The 18,113-nt window shown below is 38.2% G+C and overlaps 1 protein-coding gene across 3 annotated transcripts in view; it reads left to right on the top strand.

Moving 5' to 3' along the window:
• Positions 1 to 15,525, top strand: part of LOC118803577 (NACHT, LRR and PYD domains-containing protein 12-like) — a 38,879-nt gene extending 23,354 nt beyond the window's left edge. The window contains exons 9-11 of one of the 3 annotated variants that reach the window (XM_036564058.1): positions 11,243 to 11,289; positions 11,522 to 11,601; positions 15,206 to 15,525. In XM_036564058.1, the coding sequence (XP_036419951.1) occupies positions 11,243 to 11,289; positions 11,522 to 11,601; positions 15,206 to 15,208 (130 nt within the window). In that variant the 3' untranslated portion in view covers positions 15,209 to 15,525. Of the gene's footprint in view, positions 1 to 131; positions 1,630 to 11,242; positions 11,290 to 11,521; positions 12,152 to 15,205 lie in introns of those variants that run through there. The other 2 variants (XM_036564057.1, XM_036564059.1) reach the window with 2 other exon arrangements.
• The last annotated feature ends 2,588 nt before the right edge of the window (positions 15,526 to 18,113 follow it).

The following is an 18,113-nucleotide window of genomic DNA, read 5'->3' as shown; positions in this document are numbered from 1 at the left end:
CCATTTAAGGTGGAACAGGACAATAGGCTCTATGCACGCTTTTTTCCGCATTCCGAATCAGCCAGCTGTTTCACTTCTGGCGCTAATATCCAGCACATTAGCTAAGGCATTTTTCACTTGGTTGTTTCAAGACTTACCCAGATGTTGGTCGCATTGTGCCAAACACCAGCAACTAAGAAGGAGAAGAGTTTCAAAGTATTTGTTTGAAGCTACATCAACATTTAGGAAGGTAAGATCTGACTGTGTAATCATAGCCTTTACAATGTTTGTGTACAAGCAAATGCTAGCGTAGCAATGCTGCTAACATTCTGTGTCTTTGTGTCAATTTTCCTAACGTCATTGTCGATCTCAATTTCAGACAAGGATTCAAAGACAGGAGAGATAACCATTAGGGCTGAGAGTTATAGATCAATGAGCATAAGGGAAAGTTATAGTGCTGGTTCAGTGCAGGCTGGTTCCTGAGACAGGGTCCTGTGTTTCTGTGAATCATATCAATGCTGTGAATCCAATACTGCAAAAGGCTACTTTAGTTCGTATTTCATATGATATCCTATGAATAATACTAGTGTGTAAAAATCTGTAAAAACAATGGGATTCACAGAAACTAAATTGGGTTGTCACTTCTTTTCCATTGTATTGTTGTGCTCCTTGTTATTTTAAATGAGTGAAGTGAGATTAATAATGATTTGGCAACAATTTTATCCTTTATACATTTAGTGCATATGAACTGTTCTTTGTTTCATATTTTTTTCAGACCCTATCACTGTACATGTGTTCTCTTTTATAATAAAAGCTGTTTGAAGTAACTGAGCTAACAGAACTAACTGAACTAGGGAAAGTTATGCTGCAGCTTCAGGGCAGGCTGGTTCATGAGACAGGTTCCTATTCTTCAAATCAAATTTCTGTGAATCATATCAATGCTGTGAATCTAATGCTGCTAACCCTGTAGACATTCTCCTTTATAACAAAAGTTCACTCATGTATCATTTAGAAATAACATTTTATTGTTTAACTGCATGTGCAGCACTTACAGTATGTATTGTAACAGATTTGTGTATTCCCATCCTGTGCAGCTACAAAGCTGCCAGTGTACCTGTGTGGCAGGTACAGCTTTGTACAACCATGTGGCAGCACTTTTGTACCAGATGGCACATTATTCTGACCTGAAGCCCACCTCTGTTCCCCCCAAAACTGACCTTTTTTTTATTGTTATCTCTACTTTCCTCGATAAATAGATTGAAAATTTACTTGAAAGTAAGCTTAATTAATTGTAAAAAGTGACAAATTCCATTTACTGTTTATCGTAAATAGTAATAATTAAAATATTTTATCATTTCATTCATTTATTAGAGCTCAGTAAGTTACAGCTGTTACATCAATGAAATTTGCTGTTACGCATTGCATTTCATAATTGTAAACGTGCCTTGAGTTTTTGTAAAAAAACGCAGCAACAGTATGAATAGCGGAAGTATTGTAGCTGGCTGAGATTTTCCCGGAATTACGTCAGCACTCTGTGTGCATATAGCCTATTCCAATGAGAAGCTGGAGAATGAGAAGCTGACTTCAGCCTTTCTACTTGTTGCAGGTTAAACGTATCAGGAAACCAGCTGGAGTGATTATAAATGCAAATTCATCTCCAAATGATCGATATTCATTTTAAATCTCTCTCTTTGTCGTTTCGTTATCTGTGTTGCTGTGTCCAGCAGTCTGCACGTCAGTCTTCAGTGTTAAAGGGTATATTAGCAGTTATACATTAACTCCAGCGTTTAAGACCATTTATTGTGAAAACTGTGTTAGAACTGTGTTATAATGATTTAACAGCAAAGGAGGATTATGTTATTTTACCTAAAAATCTAGTTCTGCCGTGGAGCCACAGCAGCTCTGCAGCAGTGGAGAGATTATTCAGGCCTGATTCTCACCCCAAACAGAGCCAGAGTCACCAATGAAAGTTTTGAGGCTAAAGTGTTGCTGAAGTTTAATAAAGACTCTGAATGTCTGTATCTTGCTGAAATGTTAAAATTGGAGCAGTTTTATTTCAACAGTTGACAACGATTTGCACAGAAATGTTTGGTTTGTATCCGATTAATTTTGTTGATTTTTAGCTTTAATCTAAATTTTTGTTAGATATCACACATTTGGTTGTGTAAATTTGACTGCTGCTTACATTTAAACTTACCTTTTGGTGTTTTTGCATATTTGCAGCTTTTCAATTGTATGTTTCTTTCTGGTACATGATTAAATGCAGTCTTGTCTCAGGTAGAGATTCACAAACATTCTGACAGTCACACTTTGAAAGTAGCTAAAAAGTAGTGCACTACTTTTCAAAAAGTAGATAAAAAGTAGCCACTACTTTTTCTGGAAAAGTAGCTAAATTGTAGCTGCTGCAAATTTTGGGAAAGTAGCTACAAATTAGCTAACTATTAATTTTTCAATAGCTATTCCAACCCTGCCTGTGTTTGGCGTGGAAGTTGCCCAGACACCGGTGGCCCCATTGATTAGTGCACCGCATTTCCCATGACCCTCCTCAGGTCTGGGTAAGATGGCTGCTCCAGCTACATGGGAAGCCTCATGAGCTGCCTTGAGGCAAGTTTTTTGAGTGTAGAGTTGAGTCTGATGGTCCAGTAGTGCCTTAATCTCAGCCTCCAACAATTCCAGTCCTTTACTGAGCGTCTCAATTTCCCAGTCTTCCTGAAATATTAACTAAAAAGAACAATAAAATAAAATAGTTACAGCTAACTAGTCTAGCAGTGTGATTTAGAATTGACTCGCGTAGCAATGTGATTTAGAGCTAACTAGCCTAGCAGTCTGATTTAGATTTAACTAGCTTAGCAGTGGGATTTATAGCCAACTAGCCTAGCAATGTAATTTAGCACTAACTAGGCTAGCAGTGTGATTTAGAGCTAAACAGCCTAGCAGTGTGATGTAGACCTGATTAGCCTAGCAGTGTGATTTAGAACTGACTAACCTAGCAGTGTGATTTTGAGCTAACTAGTCTAGGAGTGTGATTTAGATCTAATTAGCCTAGCAGTTTAATTTATAGGTAACTTGCCTAGCAATGTGATTCCGGGCTAACTAGGCTAGAAGTGTGATTTAGAGCTAACTAGCCTAGGTGTGTGATTTAGGGTTCACTAGCCTAGCACTCTGATTTAAAGCTAACTAGCCTAGCACTGTGATTTACAGCTGTGTAGCCTAGCAATTTCATTTTGAGCTAACAAGCCTTGCAGGTTGATTTAGAGCTATGTAGCATAGTAGTATAAATTAGTTAACTAGCCTAGCAAATGTGATTTATAGCTATCTTGCCTAACAATGTGATTTACAGCTGTGTAGCCTGGCACTGTGATTTACCGCTATATAGTCTAGCATTTTGATTTAGAGCTATGTAGCCAGGTGGTTTGATTTAGAGCTGACTAGCATAGCAGTGTGATTTAGAGCTAATTAGCCTATCAGTTTGATTTATAGCTAACTAACCTAGCAACGTGATTTAGAGCTAACTAACCTAGCAGTTTAAATAAGAGCTATGTAGCATAGCTGTGTGATTTAGAGCCAAGTAGCCTAGCAATTTGATTTATAGCTAACTAGCTTAGCAAAGTGATTTAGAGGTCACTAGCCTAGCAGTGTGATTTAGAGCTAACTAGCCTAGCAGTCTGATTTAGAGCTGTGTAGCCTAAAAATTTGATTTTGAGCTAACGAGCCTTGCAGATTGATTTAGAGCCATATAGAATGGCAGTGTATGTTAGAGTTAATTAGACTAGCAGTGTAATATAGAGCTTATTAGCATATCACCCATTGTAGAACTGACTGTGTTTTTCCTCTCTTTCCTTTGCCGAGTTGAACAGCTGCCTATCCTGCTGCTGATGCTGCTGCCTCTGCTGCCTTGATCGGGTGCCACTGCTCACCGTGCAAACCTCACCCCCACAACCTGACCCCACTAATGCTGCTGCTGCTGCCGCTGCTGCTGCTGCCGCTGCTGCTGCTGCAGCATGAACTGAACTATTCAAATTAATTGTTTCCTTCACCTTTACCCTGTTTTTGTACTATAATACTTTATACTAACAATGTTTACTATCCGGTGTCGACCAGAGGAGGATGGGTTCCCCTTCTGAGTCCTGGTTCCTCTCAAGGTTTCCTCCTGTTTCTTAGGGAGTTTTTCCTTGCCACTGTCGCCACTGGCTTGCTCATGGGGGCTCGGACCCGGATTTCTTTTTGTAATGCTCATTTCCTTGTAAAGCTGCTTTGTGACAACACCTGTTGTAAAAAGCGCTATATAAATAAACTTTACTTACTTACTTACTTACATATCAGTTTTATTCACAAGAAGCTAGCCTAGCTATGTGATTAAAAGCTAACTATCCTAGCAGTGTGATTTAGAGCTAACTAGCCTAGCTGGGTGATTTAGAGCTATGTAGCCTACCATTGTGATTTAGAGCTAATTAGCCTAGCAAACTAGTAGACTGTGGTGGATCTGTATTTATCTCTGGACCAATTCCATCACTGACTTGGACCAATTCCATCACTGGGAATAGGTTCAGGACGTATTAGCAGCATTTTAAACTTTCACACCTGGCTCCAAAAACCTGCCTCTGCAAAGACTTGACTTTTATTGACAATTTTAACCTTTTCTGGAACTGTCCTTCTTTTTACAGAGTTGATGGGATTCATCCCAGTAGGCTTGGTTCACAGATTTTAGGCCACAATATATTTTACTCTAATTTAAACTCCAGATGAGTATTGTAAACCTCAAACTCAAGTATTTCTGTAGTTTTGGGTAGAAGACCCAGGACCAGCTCTTCATCAAAAAGAAATAACAGACAAGCGAAAGATTTTAATGGTTTTATTAATCCAGACAATCTGATTTTTATTGATCCAACTCAGATTACCTTACACTCACAAGAAAACCCTGCAGTAAATGCTGTAACAGATCTTGAGAGTTTTAAAAACAGAAAAGGTTTAGGCATAATTCATCTTAACGTTAGAAGCCAACTTCAGAGGGATAAAATGGATCAACTTAAAGTCCTGACTGCACAATCTGATCCGGATATTTTAATACTAACAGAGACCTGGCTTAGAAAATCTGTAAGTGATGAAGACGTGACTTTAAATGCTTTTAACCTTTATAGAATAGACAGAGTACAGGCCTTCCTCTGCTCTGTCTTCTGCTCTTGATGAAATAGCCACTCTTTTATCACAGAATACCACTTCTGAAATGCTGGTCCTGGGAGATTTTAATCTTAATTGGCTTTTTAATGCATCCAGTTACTTAAAGGAAATATGTGGAAATCTTACCCTCACACTACTAACCATGGAATCAACACACCCAAATCTGAAGGATCCCACCAAATATACCCTGCTAGACTTAATTCTATCCAATAAAATGGCCAGAATTACTGCCTCAGCAGTGACCACTGCCCCATTGGATGCATTAGAAACAGTTACAAGAACAAAACAGGCTCTTGGATGGTGGTTAGAAGAAATTTTAAACATTTTAATGAACAAGCTTTTCTATCTGACTTAGCAATGAGTGAAATCCACCTTACACTAAAATTTCCAGATGTTGACTTGGCATTAAACTACTTTAGCAAATCATTTCTAATGGTAGTAAACAAAGATACCCCCCACAAAAATGCAAAGAATAAGAGACAGATCAAGTCCCTAATTCACTAGTGAAGTTTCCTCATTATTTGAAGCCAGAAATAAAGCCTGGATCTACTGCAAGATGCACGGGGGAGAGAGACCATTGGCTTATGTTCAGACAACTGAGAAATAGATGTACTGCTGCAGTTAGAAAGGTCAAATCAGATTATTTTCTCAAGCTGATTACCAGCTCTCCAAACCGTAAAATCCCTGCCACGGTGGGTAGCACTGTCACCTCACAGCAAGAAGGGCCTGGGTTTGATTCCCCAGCCGGGCGACCAGGGTCCTTTCTGTGTGGGGTTTGCATGTTCTCCCTGTGTCTGCATGGGTTTCCTCTAGGTACTCCGGTTTCCTCCCACAGTCAAAAGACATGCAGTCAGACCAATTGGACATGGTAAATTGCCCCTAGGTGTGAGTGAATGTGTATGTCTTTCTGTTCAACCCTGTGATGGACTGGCAACCTGTCCAGGGTGTATCCTGCCTTCCACCCGATGACAGCTGGGATAGGCTCCAGCACCCCTGCGACCCAGAAGGAGAAGCGGCTTAGAAGATGTGTGTGTGTAAAATCCCTTAAAAACAATTCCTCTACCCTTCCAACCAGCATTATAGTTGATGATCAGCTGATATCTGATCAGAAGGAAATCTGTAGAGCTTTTAACACACATTTTGCTGCAGCTGGGCACATTTTTGAAAATACTGACTTGAATCTGCTGTTAGTTAAAACTGACAACAACTCTATTGCTACCCAGAGCCATGGTCTCTTCACACTTAAGCCCTTCTCTCCAATCATAATAGCTAAATCTCTTACTACTATTAATCCATGGTTAAGATGGGCTGGAACCTTACTTCCTGCTTCTAGCAGCCCCAATTATTTTAGAATACATAACATATTTTTAATCTCTCTGTTTTATCATGCAGAATTCCCAGGATCTGGAAAATAGCTCATGTAACTCCACTGCATAAAGGATGTGAGGCAGCAGATGTAAATAGCTACAGACCAATCTCGAAATTGTCCTGTTTAGCTAAATTTTAGAACTTCTAGTAAACAGTCAACTTGAATCATTTCTACACAAAAATTCTGTTCTGTTTAATTATCAATCTGGCTTTAGAGAAAGACACAGCACCATCTCTGCTACCACACTGGTTTTAAAAGATCTCTATATGGCTACAGACAGAAAGAAGCATTGTGCTGCCATTTTTATTGACTTATCAAAAACTTTTGATACAGTTGATCACACTCTTCTTTTAAGGAACCTACAAGAACTTAGATTGGCTTTGATATAAATGCACTAAAATGGACCCAAAATTACCTTTCAGACAGACAACAATGCATAGCACTGAATAATTACAAGTCAGATTTTTTGACTATATCCAAAGGAGTACCACAAGGTACTCAATTTTGGGCCCAGCTTTATTCAATATATATATTAATAAACTTGCTGCCTCAGACTGCAAAGTACACCTGTATGCAGATGACATGGTTTATACTGTTCAGCTGACTCTATTTATGCTGCAGTAAGAAAACTACAATGTTCATTTAATGCTCTACAGGTTGCTTTTTATAAACACAAATGGTTTTTAAATGCTAAAAAAACCTCAGATCTACTAATACTGATTTTAATTCTGTAAATATCACTACTCTGACAGGATCCAACATCAGAAGAGTCACAGAGTATACTTTGGCATATGGCTGGATGATAAACTCACTTTTAAACCCCATATTAATAAATTGGTTGGCAAATGTAGACAGAAGCTCGGTGATCTATATAGAAATAAATCCTGTTTCCACATGTATGCTAGAAAAAGAATTGTTGAGGCAACTTTGCTGTCTGTCATGGACTACGGTGATGTAATTTACAAACATGCATCTGCCAGTTCCCTCAAACCACTGGACTCAGTCTATCACTCTGCACTGAGGTTCATTACTGGAGACCCTTATAACACTCATCACTGCAGAATGTATGGAAAAGTTGGTTGGCCCTCACTAGCAACACGGTGGGATTGATTTAGAGCAAACTAGCCTAGCAGTGTGATTTAGAGCAAACTAGCCTAGCAGTGTGATTTAGAGCTAACTAGCCTAGCAGTGTGATTTAGAGTTCACTAGCCTAACACTGTGATTTAGATCTGACAAGCCTAGCAGTGTGATTTTGAGCTATGTAGCATAGCAGCAGTGTATATTAGAGTTAACTAGGCTAGCATTCTGATATAGAGCTAATTAGTGTAGCAGTTTAATTCATAAGTAACTAACCTAGCTATGTGATTAAGAGGTAGCCAGCCAGTGTGATTTAGAGCAAACTAGCCTAGTAGTGTGATTAAAGCTAACTAGCCTAGCATTGCAATTTAGAGCTATGCAGCCTAGCTTGGTGATTTAGAGCTAACTAACCTAGTAATCTAGCAGTGTGTTTTTGAGTTAAGGAGCCTAGCAGTGTCACTTAGAGCCTACTATCCTAGCAGTGTGATTTAGCCTAGCACTATGATTTAGAGCTAACTATCCTAGCAGTGTGATTTAGAGCTAACAAACCTAGGAGTGTGATTTAGAGCTAACTAGCCTAGCAGTTTGATTTAGAGCTAACTAGCTTAGGAGTGTGATTTAGGTTTCACTAGCCTAGCACTGTTATTTAGAGCTACTAGCCTAGGAATGTCATGTAGAGCTAATTACAATAGCAGTTTGATTTATAGCTAACTAGAGCCTAGCATTTAGATTTAGACAGTTAGCCAAGAAGTGTGATTTACAGCTGTGTAGCTGAGCAAATGTGATTTTGAGATAACTAGTCTAGCAGTGTGAATTAGAGCTATGTAGCCTAGCAGTTTGATTTACAGCTAACTAGCCTAGCATTTGGATGTAGAGCTAACTAGCCTAACAAAGTGATTAAGAGCCATGTAGCCAAGCAACTTAATTTCAAGCTAACTAGTCTTGCAGTTTGATTTTTGCCATGTAGCATAGCAGTGTCTATTAGAGTTAACTAGCTAGCAGTGTAAATTAGTGCTAATTAGTCTCACAATTTAATTTATGTGATTTAGGCCTAACAAACGTAGAACCGGCCCTGACTTGTTGCATCTGCACCGGATCCATTCCAGATTCAGTAGCAGCTCCATATCCCACATAATTATTCACAAATCATTAATAATAAATGTTTTCAAAAAAAAGGGAAATTCAAAAAGGGAAACATAAAAACAAATACCTCAGAAAAAAATTACATATTCAACACAGCATTTTTTGGAAAAATGAATTCAAACAAGAAAACAATACAATGCCAGTACTGAGGTTTAGACTTATCAGCAAAAAATAATGCCATTAAAGAAGCCATAATTAGCTGCTTTGTTTTCAACTGTATATGAAAACAAATGTCTATAAGTTGACATAAAAAACAGACTTTAATACTGATAGAGACTGCTAAAGTCTGCTCATGTCATCAAAATAATACAGGTTAACTGGCAATTTGAACACAAAATACTACCATGCTGAGTTTTACAATGTCAAATTAAGAAGTTTGATCATTGAGAAGTGACAATTGTATGTAAAGCACACTTGAATATGTTTCGTCTCGGGCCGACGCGGTGGTCTGAGGTGGTCCTAAAACATACACAGTAACACAGCCGCGGGAGCAGCAGTGTGCGAGTTGAAGCTTCGTCAAATAAGATTAAGCAAAGGGAAACCCGTTTTGACTGTTTCTGAGGGTTATGTTGACTAAGTAATTAGCTAGTTACACAACTGGGCGAGGGAGATAATGTAAGATTAAGAGTATGTTGTTATTAAACATAATTAAAGAGAAATCTCTAATGTTAATGTTAATTTAGGTTGGAATTAGACATTTTGACTCATTACCTCAGCTAAAATAGTTAACTAGCATTGATGTCCTCCCCACTAGTGTCAAATTGAATAACATATTAAAAGTTAAACGATAAAATCTGAGATCCCTGATCATAATTCTAGTAAATGTGCAAATATTTAAAATACAAAACACACCATACCTCAAAAGCAGCAGCAAGTTTTACAGTCAAAATCAACTGACGACTGCAGAGAACTGAGCGGGAAAAAAGGGGAGGGACAAATTTTAAATGAGGCACGTCTGTTTTAAAGATCCGGCCCAAATGCGCTCTGAGTCTGCTGACCGGCAGTGTGTCTAGTGCTGTTAACAGTTACTTGCCCCAAATATGGTACAAGTCTACAGTGCAGATGCGACTGCTAGGAGGACTTTGTGATGGCCACGGTAATCTGGCCTGGACGTGCTTCCTGTCTGGGTAGCCTAGTAGTGTTATTTAGAGCTAACTAGTCTAGCACTGTGATTTAGAGCTAACTAGCTTAGCACTATGATTTAGAGCAAATTACTATAGCAGTTTGATTTATAGCTAACTAGTTTAGCCATGTGATTTAGAGCTAACTAGCCTAGCAGTGTGATTTGTTGCTAACTAGCCTAGCCATGTGATTTAGAGCTAACTAGCCTAGCGGTGTGATTTATTGCTAAGTAGCCTAGATATGTGATTTAGAGCTAACTAGCCTAGCAGTATGATTTATTGCTAACAAGCCTAGCAATGTGATTTAAAGCTAATCACTATAGCAGTTTGATTTATAGCTAACTAGATAGCATTTTGATTTAGAGGTAACCAGCCTTGCAGTTAAATTTTTGCTATATAGTATAGCAGTGTATATTTGCATTAACTAGCCTAACAGTGTGATTTATCGCTAATTAGCCTAGCAATTTATCGGTAACTAGTCTAGCAGTGTGATTTGCAGCTAACTAGCCTAGCAGTGTGATTTAGATCCAAGCAGCCTAACTGTGATTTGATTTGATCAGTTTGGTGTTTTAGTCTTTATTTTAGTTTAGTTTTATCAGGACTGTAAGGTCTGAAGGGGATTTTATACAGTAATGATCTGGTTTAGTCTTTATTTTAGTGTAGTTTTATCTGGACTCTAAGGTCTTAAGGGGGTTTTATACTGCAATGATCTGTTTTAGTCTTTATTTTAGTGTAGTTTTATCTGGACTGTAAGGTCTGAAGGGGGTTTTATACTGCAATGATCTGTTTTAGTCTTTAGTTTAGTTTACTTTTATCTGGACTGTAAGGTCTGAAGGGTGTTTTATAACGTAATGATCTGTTTTAGTCTTTATTTTAGTTTAGTTTTATCTGGACTGTAAGGTCTGAAGGATGTTTTATACTGTAATGATCTGTTTTAGTCTTTATTTTAGTTTAGTTTTATCTGGACTGTAAGGTCTGAAGGGCGTTTTATACCATAATAATCTGTTTTAGTCTTTATTTTAGTGTACTTTTATCTGGACTGTAAGGTCTGAAGGGTGTTTTATACCGTAATGATCTGTTTTAGTCTTTATTTTAGTTTAGTTTTATCTGGACTGTAAGGTCTGAAGGGCGTTTTATACCATAATAATCTGTTTTAGTCTTTATTTTAGTGTACTTTTATCTGGACTGTAAGGTCTGAAGGGTGTTTTATACCGTAATGATCTGTTTTAGTCTTTATTTTAGTTTAGTTTTATCTGAACTCTAAAGTCTGAAAAGTCTTTTACACTGTAATGGTCTATTTTCATCTTGATCTTATTTTAGTTTTGATTTGGTATGAAGTTTATTGAATGTATAAATGTGTGTGTTTGTTCTTTAGGGCAGATCATGGAGGAAAGATCAGGATCAAACCAGGACTGAAGAAATGTAATAAGCACACACACACACACACTCACACTCACAAACACACACATACACAAACACACACAAACTATACACACACACATTCAATTTTCTGTGTTGTGTCTTCTTTGTGTGTGTGTGTGTGTGTGTATATATCTGTGTGTGTGTGTATCTGTGTCTGTGTATCTACGTGTGTATCTGTGTCTGTGTGTGTGTGTGTGTGTATCTGTGTGTGTGTGTGTGTGTGTGTGTACAGATGCTGTTAATCTCACTCTGGATCCAAACACAGTCAACAGACATCTCTCTCTGTCTGAGAGGAACAGAAAGGTGGAGCAGGTGAGAGAAGTTCAGTCATATCCAGATCATCCAGACAGATTTGATTACTGGTATCAGGTTCTGAGTGTGGAGAGTCTGACTGGACGCTGTTACTGGGAGGTTCAGTGGAGTGGAAGAGCTGAAATATCAGTATCATACAGAGGAATAAGGAGGAAAGGAGGCAGTAATGACTGTGTGTTTGGATTCAATAAACACTCCTGGAGTCTGAGCTGCTCTAATAACAGATACTCTGTCTATCACAATAAACAGAGAACTGACCTACCTGCCCCTCCCTCCCCCTCTAACAGAGTAGGAGTGTATCTGGACTGGGGGTCTGGCACTCTGACCTTCTACACCATCTCCCCTAATACACACACACTGACCAACCTACACACATTCACCACCACATTCACTGAACCGCTCTACACTGGATTCTGGGTTTATTCTGACTCCTCAGTGAGTCTGTGTGAGGTAGAATAACCAGAGAGAAAGAAAGAGAGAAAGAGAGAGAGAGAGAGATACAGTCGGAGAGAGAGAGAGAGAGAGAGAGAGAGAGAGAGACAGAGAGAGATACAGACAGAGAGAGATACAGACAGAGAGAGAGAGAGACAGAGAAATACAGAGATAGAGATACAGACAGAGAGAGAGATACAGACAGAGAGAGAAAAAACAAAGAGAAAGAGAGAGATAGAGAGACAGAGAGAGAGAGAAAGAGAGACAGAGAGAAAGAGAGGTAGGGGTGTGGGGGGGTCAGGTTGCTGAAAATGTGTTTGTTGTTTATCAGTTTGATCTCAGACTGTAAATATGAGAGACATCAAACCTTTCTGTGTTTAAATTATTCCGAATAAATAAAGAGAATAAAATAAACTGTTTTCTCTAAAATGTGATTCAGAAAAAGATTCACTAAACAGAACAAAAACACACAGACATGAGTTTATATATGAGACACAGATTCACTGTTACACAAATACACACATTTACACACACATAAATCTCCCTCACCAGAGAAATGTAATTATTTTACTGAATAATCTAAACCAATTATAAATTAAAGTCAGTAATAAAGTATTTTGAAGGGAATATAAACCTACACTGTAAAAAGAAATTGTAAGATAAAGCTCACATGACTGTGTTGGTTCAGTGGTGACCAGTGTTGCGATAAATTAAGTCCCACTGTTTCCCCCTCATTGTGCATATCGAAATCATGACGTCTTCAGCTGACGCTGCGCTGCAGGGCTTAGATGGTCTGACTGTCTGAACTGAATCTGAGGAGGATGTTGTCCAATCTTTAATGTCCTACACATCACATTAATCTAAGGTTAATGTTCATTAATTTTATACAGTTTTATACAGTTGTATGTAACACAGCTCATAAACTGTGTGGTTAGGGTCAAATTTGAAGTGGCCAGTTTACCAGCTTTCATACAAATGAACACAGGCACAACTTTCCAGCTCTTTCTGCTGGTAGGAGAAAATAATCAGTTTTGGTTCATATTGTGACTCATTAGGTTAAAATAATTATTTTTTCTTGAGATTTTCAAAAATAATTATTACTCATCAAGGAAGCACATGATTATTTTATAATGAGTAATTATTTAGAGAAAATAAGATTATTTGAGTCAAAAAATTCTGGAAAATATTTATTCTTTTGGACTTTCTCATTTAGAACACCTGCTCATCACCTGCACACAGTCAGTATTTACTGGTATTCACCATCAGCCCACTGTGAGAGAGATCAGAGTAGGTGCTGTTTATGGTGCAGAAAACTTTAATAAATTTGTTCTTTAGGCTCGTGTTTCATACAGAACTCACAGATTTACACCTGAAACTGGATCTAAAAGCTCAGAACATCAGGTCCTCTGTTTACTCCAGATCACCCAGAGAAGGTCGGAGCTGATTCCTCTTAAAACATCTACTGCATTAAGAGTCTGCTGGTGTGTTTGAGTTCAGTCTGTAATGAACCCTGAAAGCCACGCCCCCTACCAGAGTCTGACCTCTGATCACTGTGTTCTCAGAAAGTAATTCAGGCTTCTGTTTTTAGCTTCATGCTAATGATCTTTAGTCCATGTATATAATAACAGTGAGTCATACAGTGTCAGAAACCACATAATCAAGACTATTAGAGACACTGAAGACCTCCACACAGGAACTTCAGGAGTTTTAGCTGCATTGTGTCCTCAGTGTGGAGGTCTGCACTCCTGCAGGACCCGACACAATATCTTGCGACGCAGGAGTAATTTTCAGTGCTGTTTGCAGGAGCAGGTGGGAAAAAGTATGCATGAAGAGAAATCCCACAAATTAATGTAGTTAAGACCTGATAGATCAAACAAACAAAGTAAACGACCAAGTCAGTGTTTACTAATAAACAGAGCAACATAATCACCACCAGCCAAACGAGGGAGCCGAGAGGCTGCAACATGAAGTCCCGCCCCCTCTTGGTCTGCTCTGGCTCTCTGATTGGTCAAAAGGAGACAGCGCAACACTTCAGTCCACTATCAGGCTGAAAAGATGAGAGAGAGTAAAACACGCCCACAGCGCTCACAGTAACACTGTGGTTTAATTCCTGCTTTTAAATGGTGAATAAATGCCGTTTGGTGAAGTTACTCACAGTGAGCCTGATGACCGTGACTGCTGTGTTATTTCAGCAGAGAATAATGTATCTGTGATTAGACTGTGTCAGATATTAGATGTCAGTTTGCCTTGACGAGACTGCACAGGCGGGAGTGGGACAAAATGTTTTGGTTGCGGGCGGGAGCGGGACAAATGATTCACCTCTGCTCCAGGGCAGCAGACTGGAATGTGTTCTGACCGGTTCCTGCCATTTAGAAAGCTTATCAGATAATCATTGGGACTGGACAGGGTCAAACACAGACTGTGTGTATGTAAGGGAACAGAGAGGTCTGATGAGAGCTGTTCTGAACTGTTATCTCTAAACTAATCCTGCTCATCCTGATGAAGACAGACCTGAACTTCTTTACTGAGGAATGAATCAAAAACAGCTGACTCTGCTCTCAGGTACTGTGAGTACATTAACCTAGTTTACTGTAGCTCTTCATGAGAGTGAGTTTTAGTTCAGTGTGGAAAGACTGCCGTGTTCAGGCTGAGCGTGTGTGTGTGTGTGTGTGTGTGTGTGTGTGTGTTAATTTACCCGTTTTATTATCTAGTAGGATGAAGTAAACACTTCTGCTAGACATTTTTTATGCATTTCTTATTCATATCACTGCTGTCGTAACAAAACCTCTTATCTCCAAAATGAGAACAATATAAAAGACAACAGGTATTTTCACATTATGTCAAAAAACAACAAAAATGGAGGTTTTGTTCTGACAGCAGTGACATATTAACTATATAATTATAAAATGGCTTATTATATGATTAAAAATGATAAAGGCAGTGGTCATCTGACACTCTGACACAGGACTGAGATGGAAATGCAGAGTTTAATTAAAGGACGATAAACTGTCTGCTGTTAACCTGTACAATAAACTTGAGCAGTGCATTGTGGGAGATTACTAGATGAGAGAAGTGTTTAAAAATCTGAATATTTTGTGTTTCTGGTTTTAATTAATAAGATCACAGAAAACTCTCCATTAAACTTGAGTCTGTTGTGCCTCTTCATGTTCAGTGATGAACGATGGTGAACATTACATGTCACTGACTCAGCACTCTAAAAGAGCTGCCGATGACGGATCTTGAAGAGTTCCAGCGCTATCTGATCAAAGGAGTGGAGGGTTTTAAAAGCGTTCTGAAGGGTCTGATGGAGAACCCTGACGAACATGGCACTGTGGACAGGATGGTGGAGAGCTGCGGCCTGAATGGAGCTGTGGAGATCAGCCTGAAGATCCTGGAGAAGATAAACCAGAACCAGCTCACTGAGGATCAGACAGAGGATCAGTCTCAGAGTGAGCAGCACAGCTAAAACCACATTTACCCAATTAATAAAAGATACTTTTCCTCCATGATGTACAATCTTTTTCATTCTCTTTACATTTTCAACCAGCAGAGTCCATTTTCCAATTAATACATTTATTATTCACTATTAATCTTTTTTATTTTCCATATAAGGTATGTACTTAAATATGTTTTTACAAATGATCATTGTTAAATAAAACTCAGTGATTACTCAAAACATTACAGCTCAGTTATATTCACAGAAGACATCATCAAATTCTCTGTTCATGTTGTTTTGCAAGAATTTCACAAAAAACATCTTTTCACTGTCAGAAACCAGAGACTAGAACAGTAAGATTTATTATTCCTTAATGTAAGTTTTATATAAAACAGTCTGTTTATATGTTTGAAATGTTAAGCATTTCAGTTAAAACTGAGAAAACAAATTTAACATTTACATCAAACCTCCTAAATTTGCTTTGAGCCCAGTACAGTATCATTTTGAAGCTCTGGACTGGTGATGCATTGCCCAACCATACAAGCCAAGGTGGCTGGACTTTGAGCCTTGTTGTCTTCTCGGCTTCCCAAAACCCTCTTACCCCTCAGAGAGGACTGTAGTGGTCAGCTGCATAAAACATCTTAACCTTATGGGCAGGTTTTCAGTCAAACACGTGAGGAGGGTGATGAGTGAAAGTTACAGCGTTAAGTTAAAATTTTAAGTTACTTTACAAGTTTAAGTAACTAAGTTTAAAGGGTAACACTTAACACTTATACAATACTGGTCCACTTAATACATCAGAAAATAATGAAGTGTATATGTCAATAAAGAACTGAATCAAATATGAATAACCATTAATAAAGGCAGTCATTAATTACTAACATAATTCTAACTATTTTCATTAATGAATTATCAGATAAATAATGATAATTAATGAATTATCAGAAATTTCATTACAATTACATGACAAGGACTGGACTCAGCTTCATGCCCTCGCAATGTAATGCTGATTTACTTAATCAGTAATGATGTGCCAGGAAAAAAGACAATATGTAACGATACATTTGATAATGATAGATGATACAATTAATTGCTTAACATGTCTGTGCATCATTAGTCATTACATTTATATTTCATGCAACTTGTCTAAATTCATCATTAATTCATTATGATGTGCCCCGCCAAGTACAGTCATGATGTAAATATGTATTTACAAATCATTAATTAACACATCCATATATCATTAATTTACAGCGTATAAGAAATTATTGATCAGTAAAATGACTGAAAAGCACTAAACAGAATTATCAGTGAAGACCATTTATTGAAACACACAATTTTAAACATGTCTTGCAACAAAACTGAGCATCATATGAGAAAAAATGATATTGGTTAACTAACATTATGCATTTCATGTCAAATCAGCGCTCTTGAAACACTGAGAACAGAGAAGTTTGCTCAGCCCTGTCTTTGAGAATGTGTTTAAAAAGATACCACATGTTTTTCTTCTAAATGTACGGCCACCATTTTGTTTGGGTTTAATCTCAAGTGATTCCGGGCGCATATTAGCTAGACCAGGCTCAGAAATGAGCTTCCACTGTTGTTTCTCCACCCTTTCTGTCCCACTCAGGCGCGCGAGACAGGAGGATCCACAGTCGTGCTGGACAAACATTGACTAAAATTAGTCTGAATTTTTCGAGATGAAACGAGTGTACAGAGTGTTTTAATACTGTCTATCCTTAAGTATTATTCTGATTTTCCCAGCGCGTTTCACGTCACTAAGGCTACACAGCCCACAGGGTATTTATGTTCAGGCATAATTTCAGTCGCACACAGAGGGGCTCTCACTCGACACGTGTTCTGCAGTGCCGCTTTTCTGCTGGATATGAGTAGCATTTGTGCTAATTTGTAAAGCTTTCTAACCTTATTTACCGTCGATTAATGACATTTTAGCCTTTGGGATAATTTTAGTTCAGTATTAGAAGCAATAACTGAAAAAGGCAGAACAAAAGTATGACAGTAAATAAGGATGGATAGTATTGAATTAGCACAGACGCTAAATATGATCAGTTTTCGTTTATTTAGGAAATCCTATGCCATTACATACTGGAATGAGTTTCATCAAAACTCCAGTGGATATTCCAGCAACGCTTACTTGACTCAGATTATTTGGATTTCATTTGTAATCAGGATTTTTTTTAATTGATGCAGCCTCTCAAGTTGTAGACATTCGATTGGACATAACTGAAGGTCTTCTGCAGTACACAGACTTGTATGTGCAAGCGCTGAAGAGGGGACGAATCCTGTAGTCTTTACTTTGGAACAAGGGGAAAGAGGACGAGCTAAGATTGTGTTTTCTACAGATTTTTTTTGTCTATTTGAAATGCCGTTACCTGTCAGCTGTGTAGCCAATTAGCTTTGGGTTAGTCAGAGCACAGTCTTCAGCAGAATGAAAGAAAATGGCATTTCGGTCAAGACGCTGTATAGTTCCATGTCAGACCAAGAACTAGATGACAAAATTCCTGCTATAAAAGCAGGTCTGCCACATGCAGGTTATAGACTTGTTAGGTCATCGTGTTCAGTGGCATAGAATTAAAGTAGTAATTATTTAAAGCTCTGGTTTATACGGTAGTGAACCATTTTC

Source organism: Colossoma macropomum, unplaced genomic scaffold (genome assembly GCF_904425465.1).
Source record: "Colossoma macropomum unplaced genomic scaffold, Colossoma_macropomum, whole genome shotgun sequence".
NCBI lineage: Eukaryota > Metazoa > Chordata > Actinopteri > Characiformes > Serrasalmidae > Colossoma > Colossoma macropomum.
This window is presented reverse-complemented; position numbering and strand designations above follow the sequence as displayed.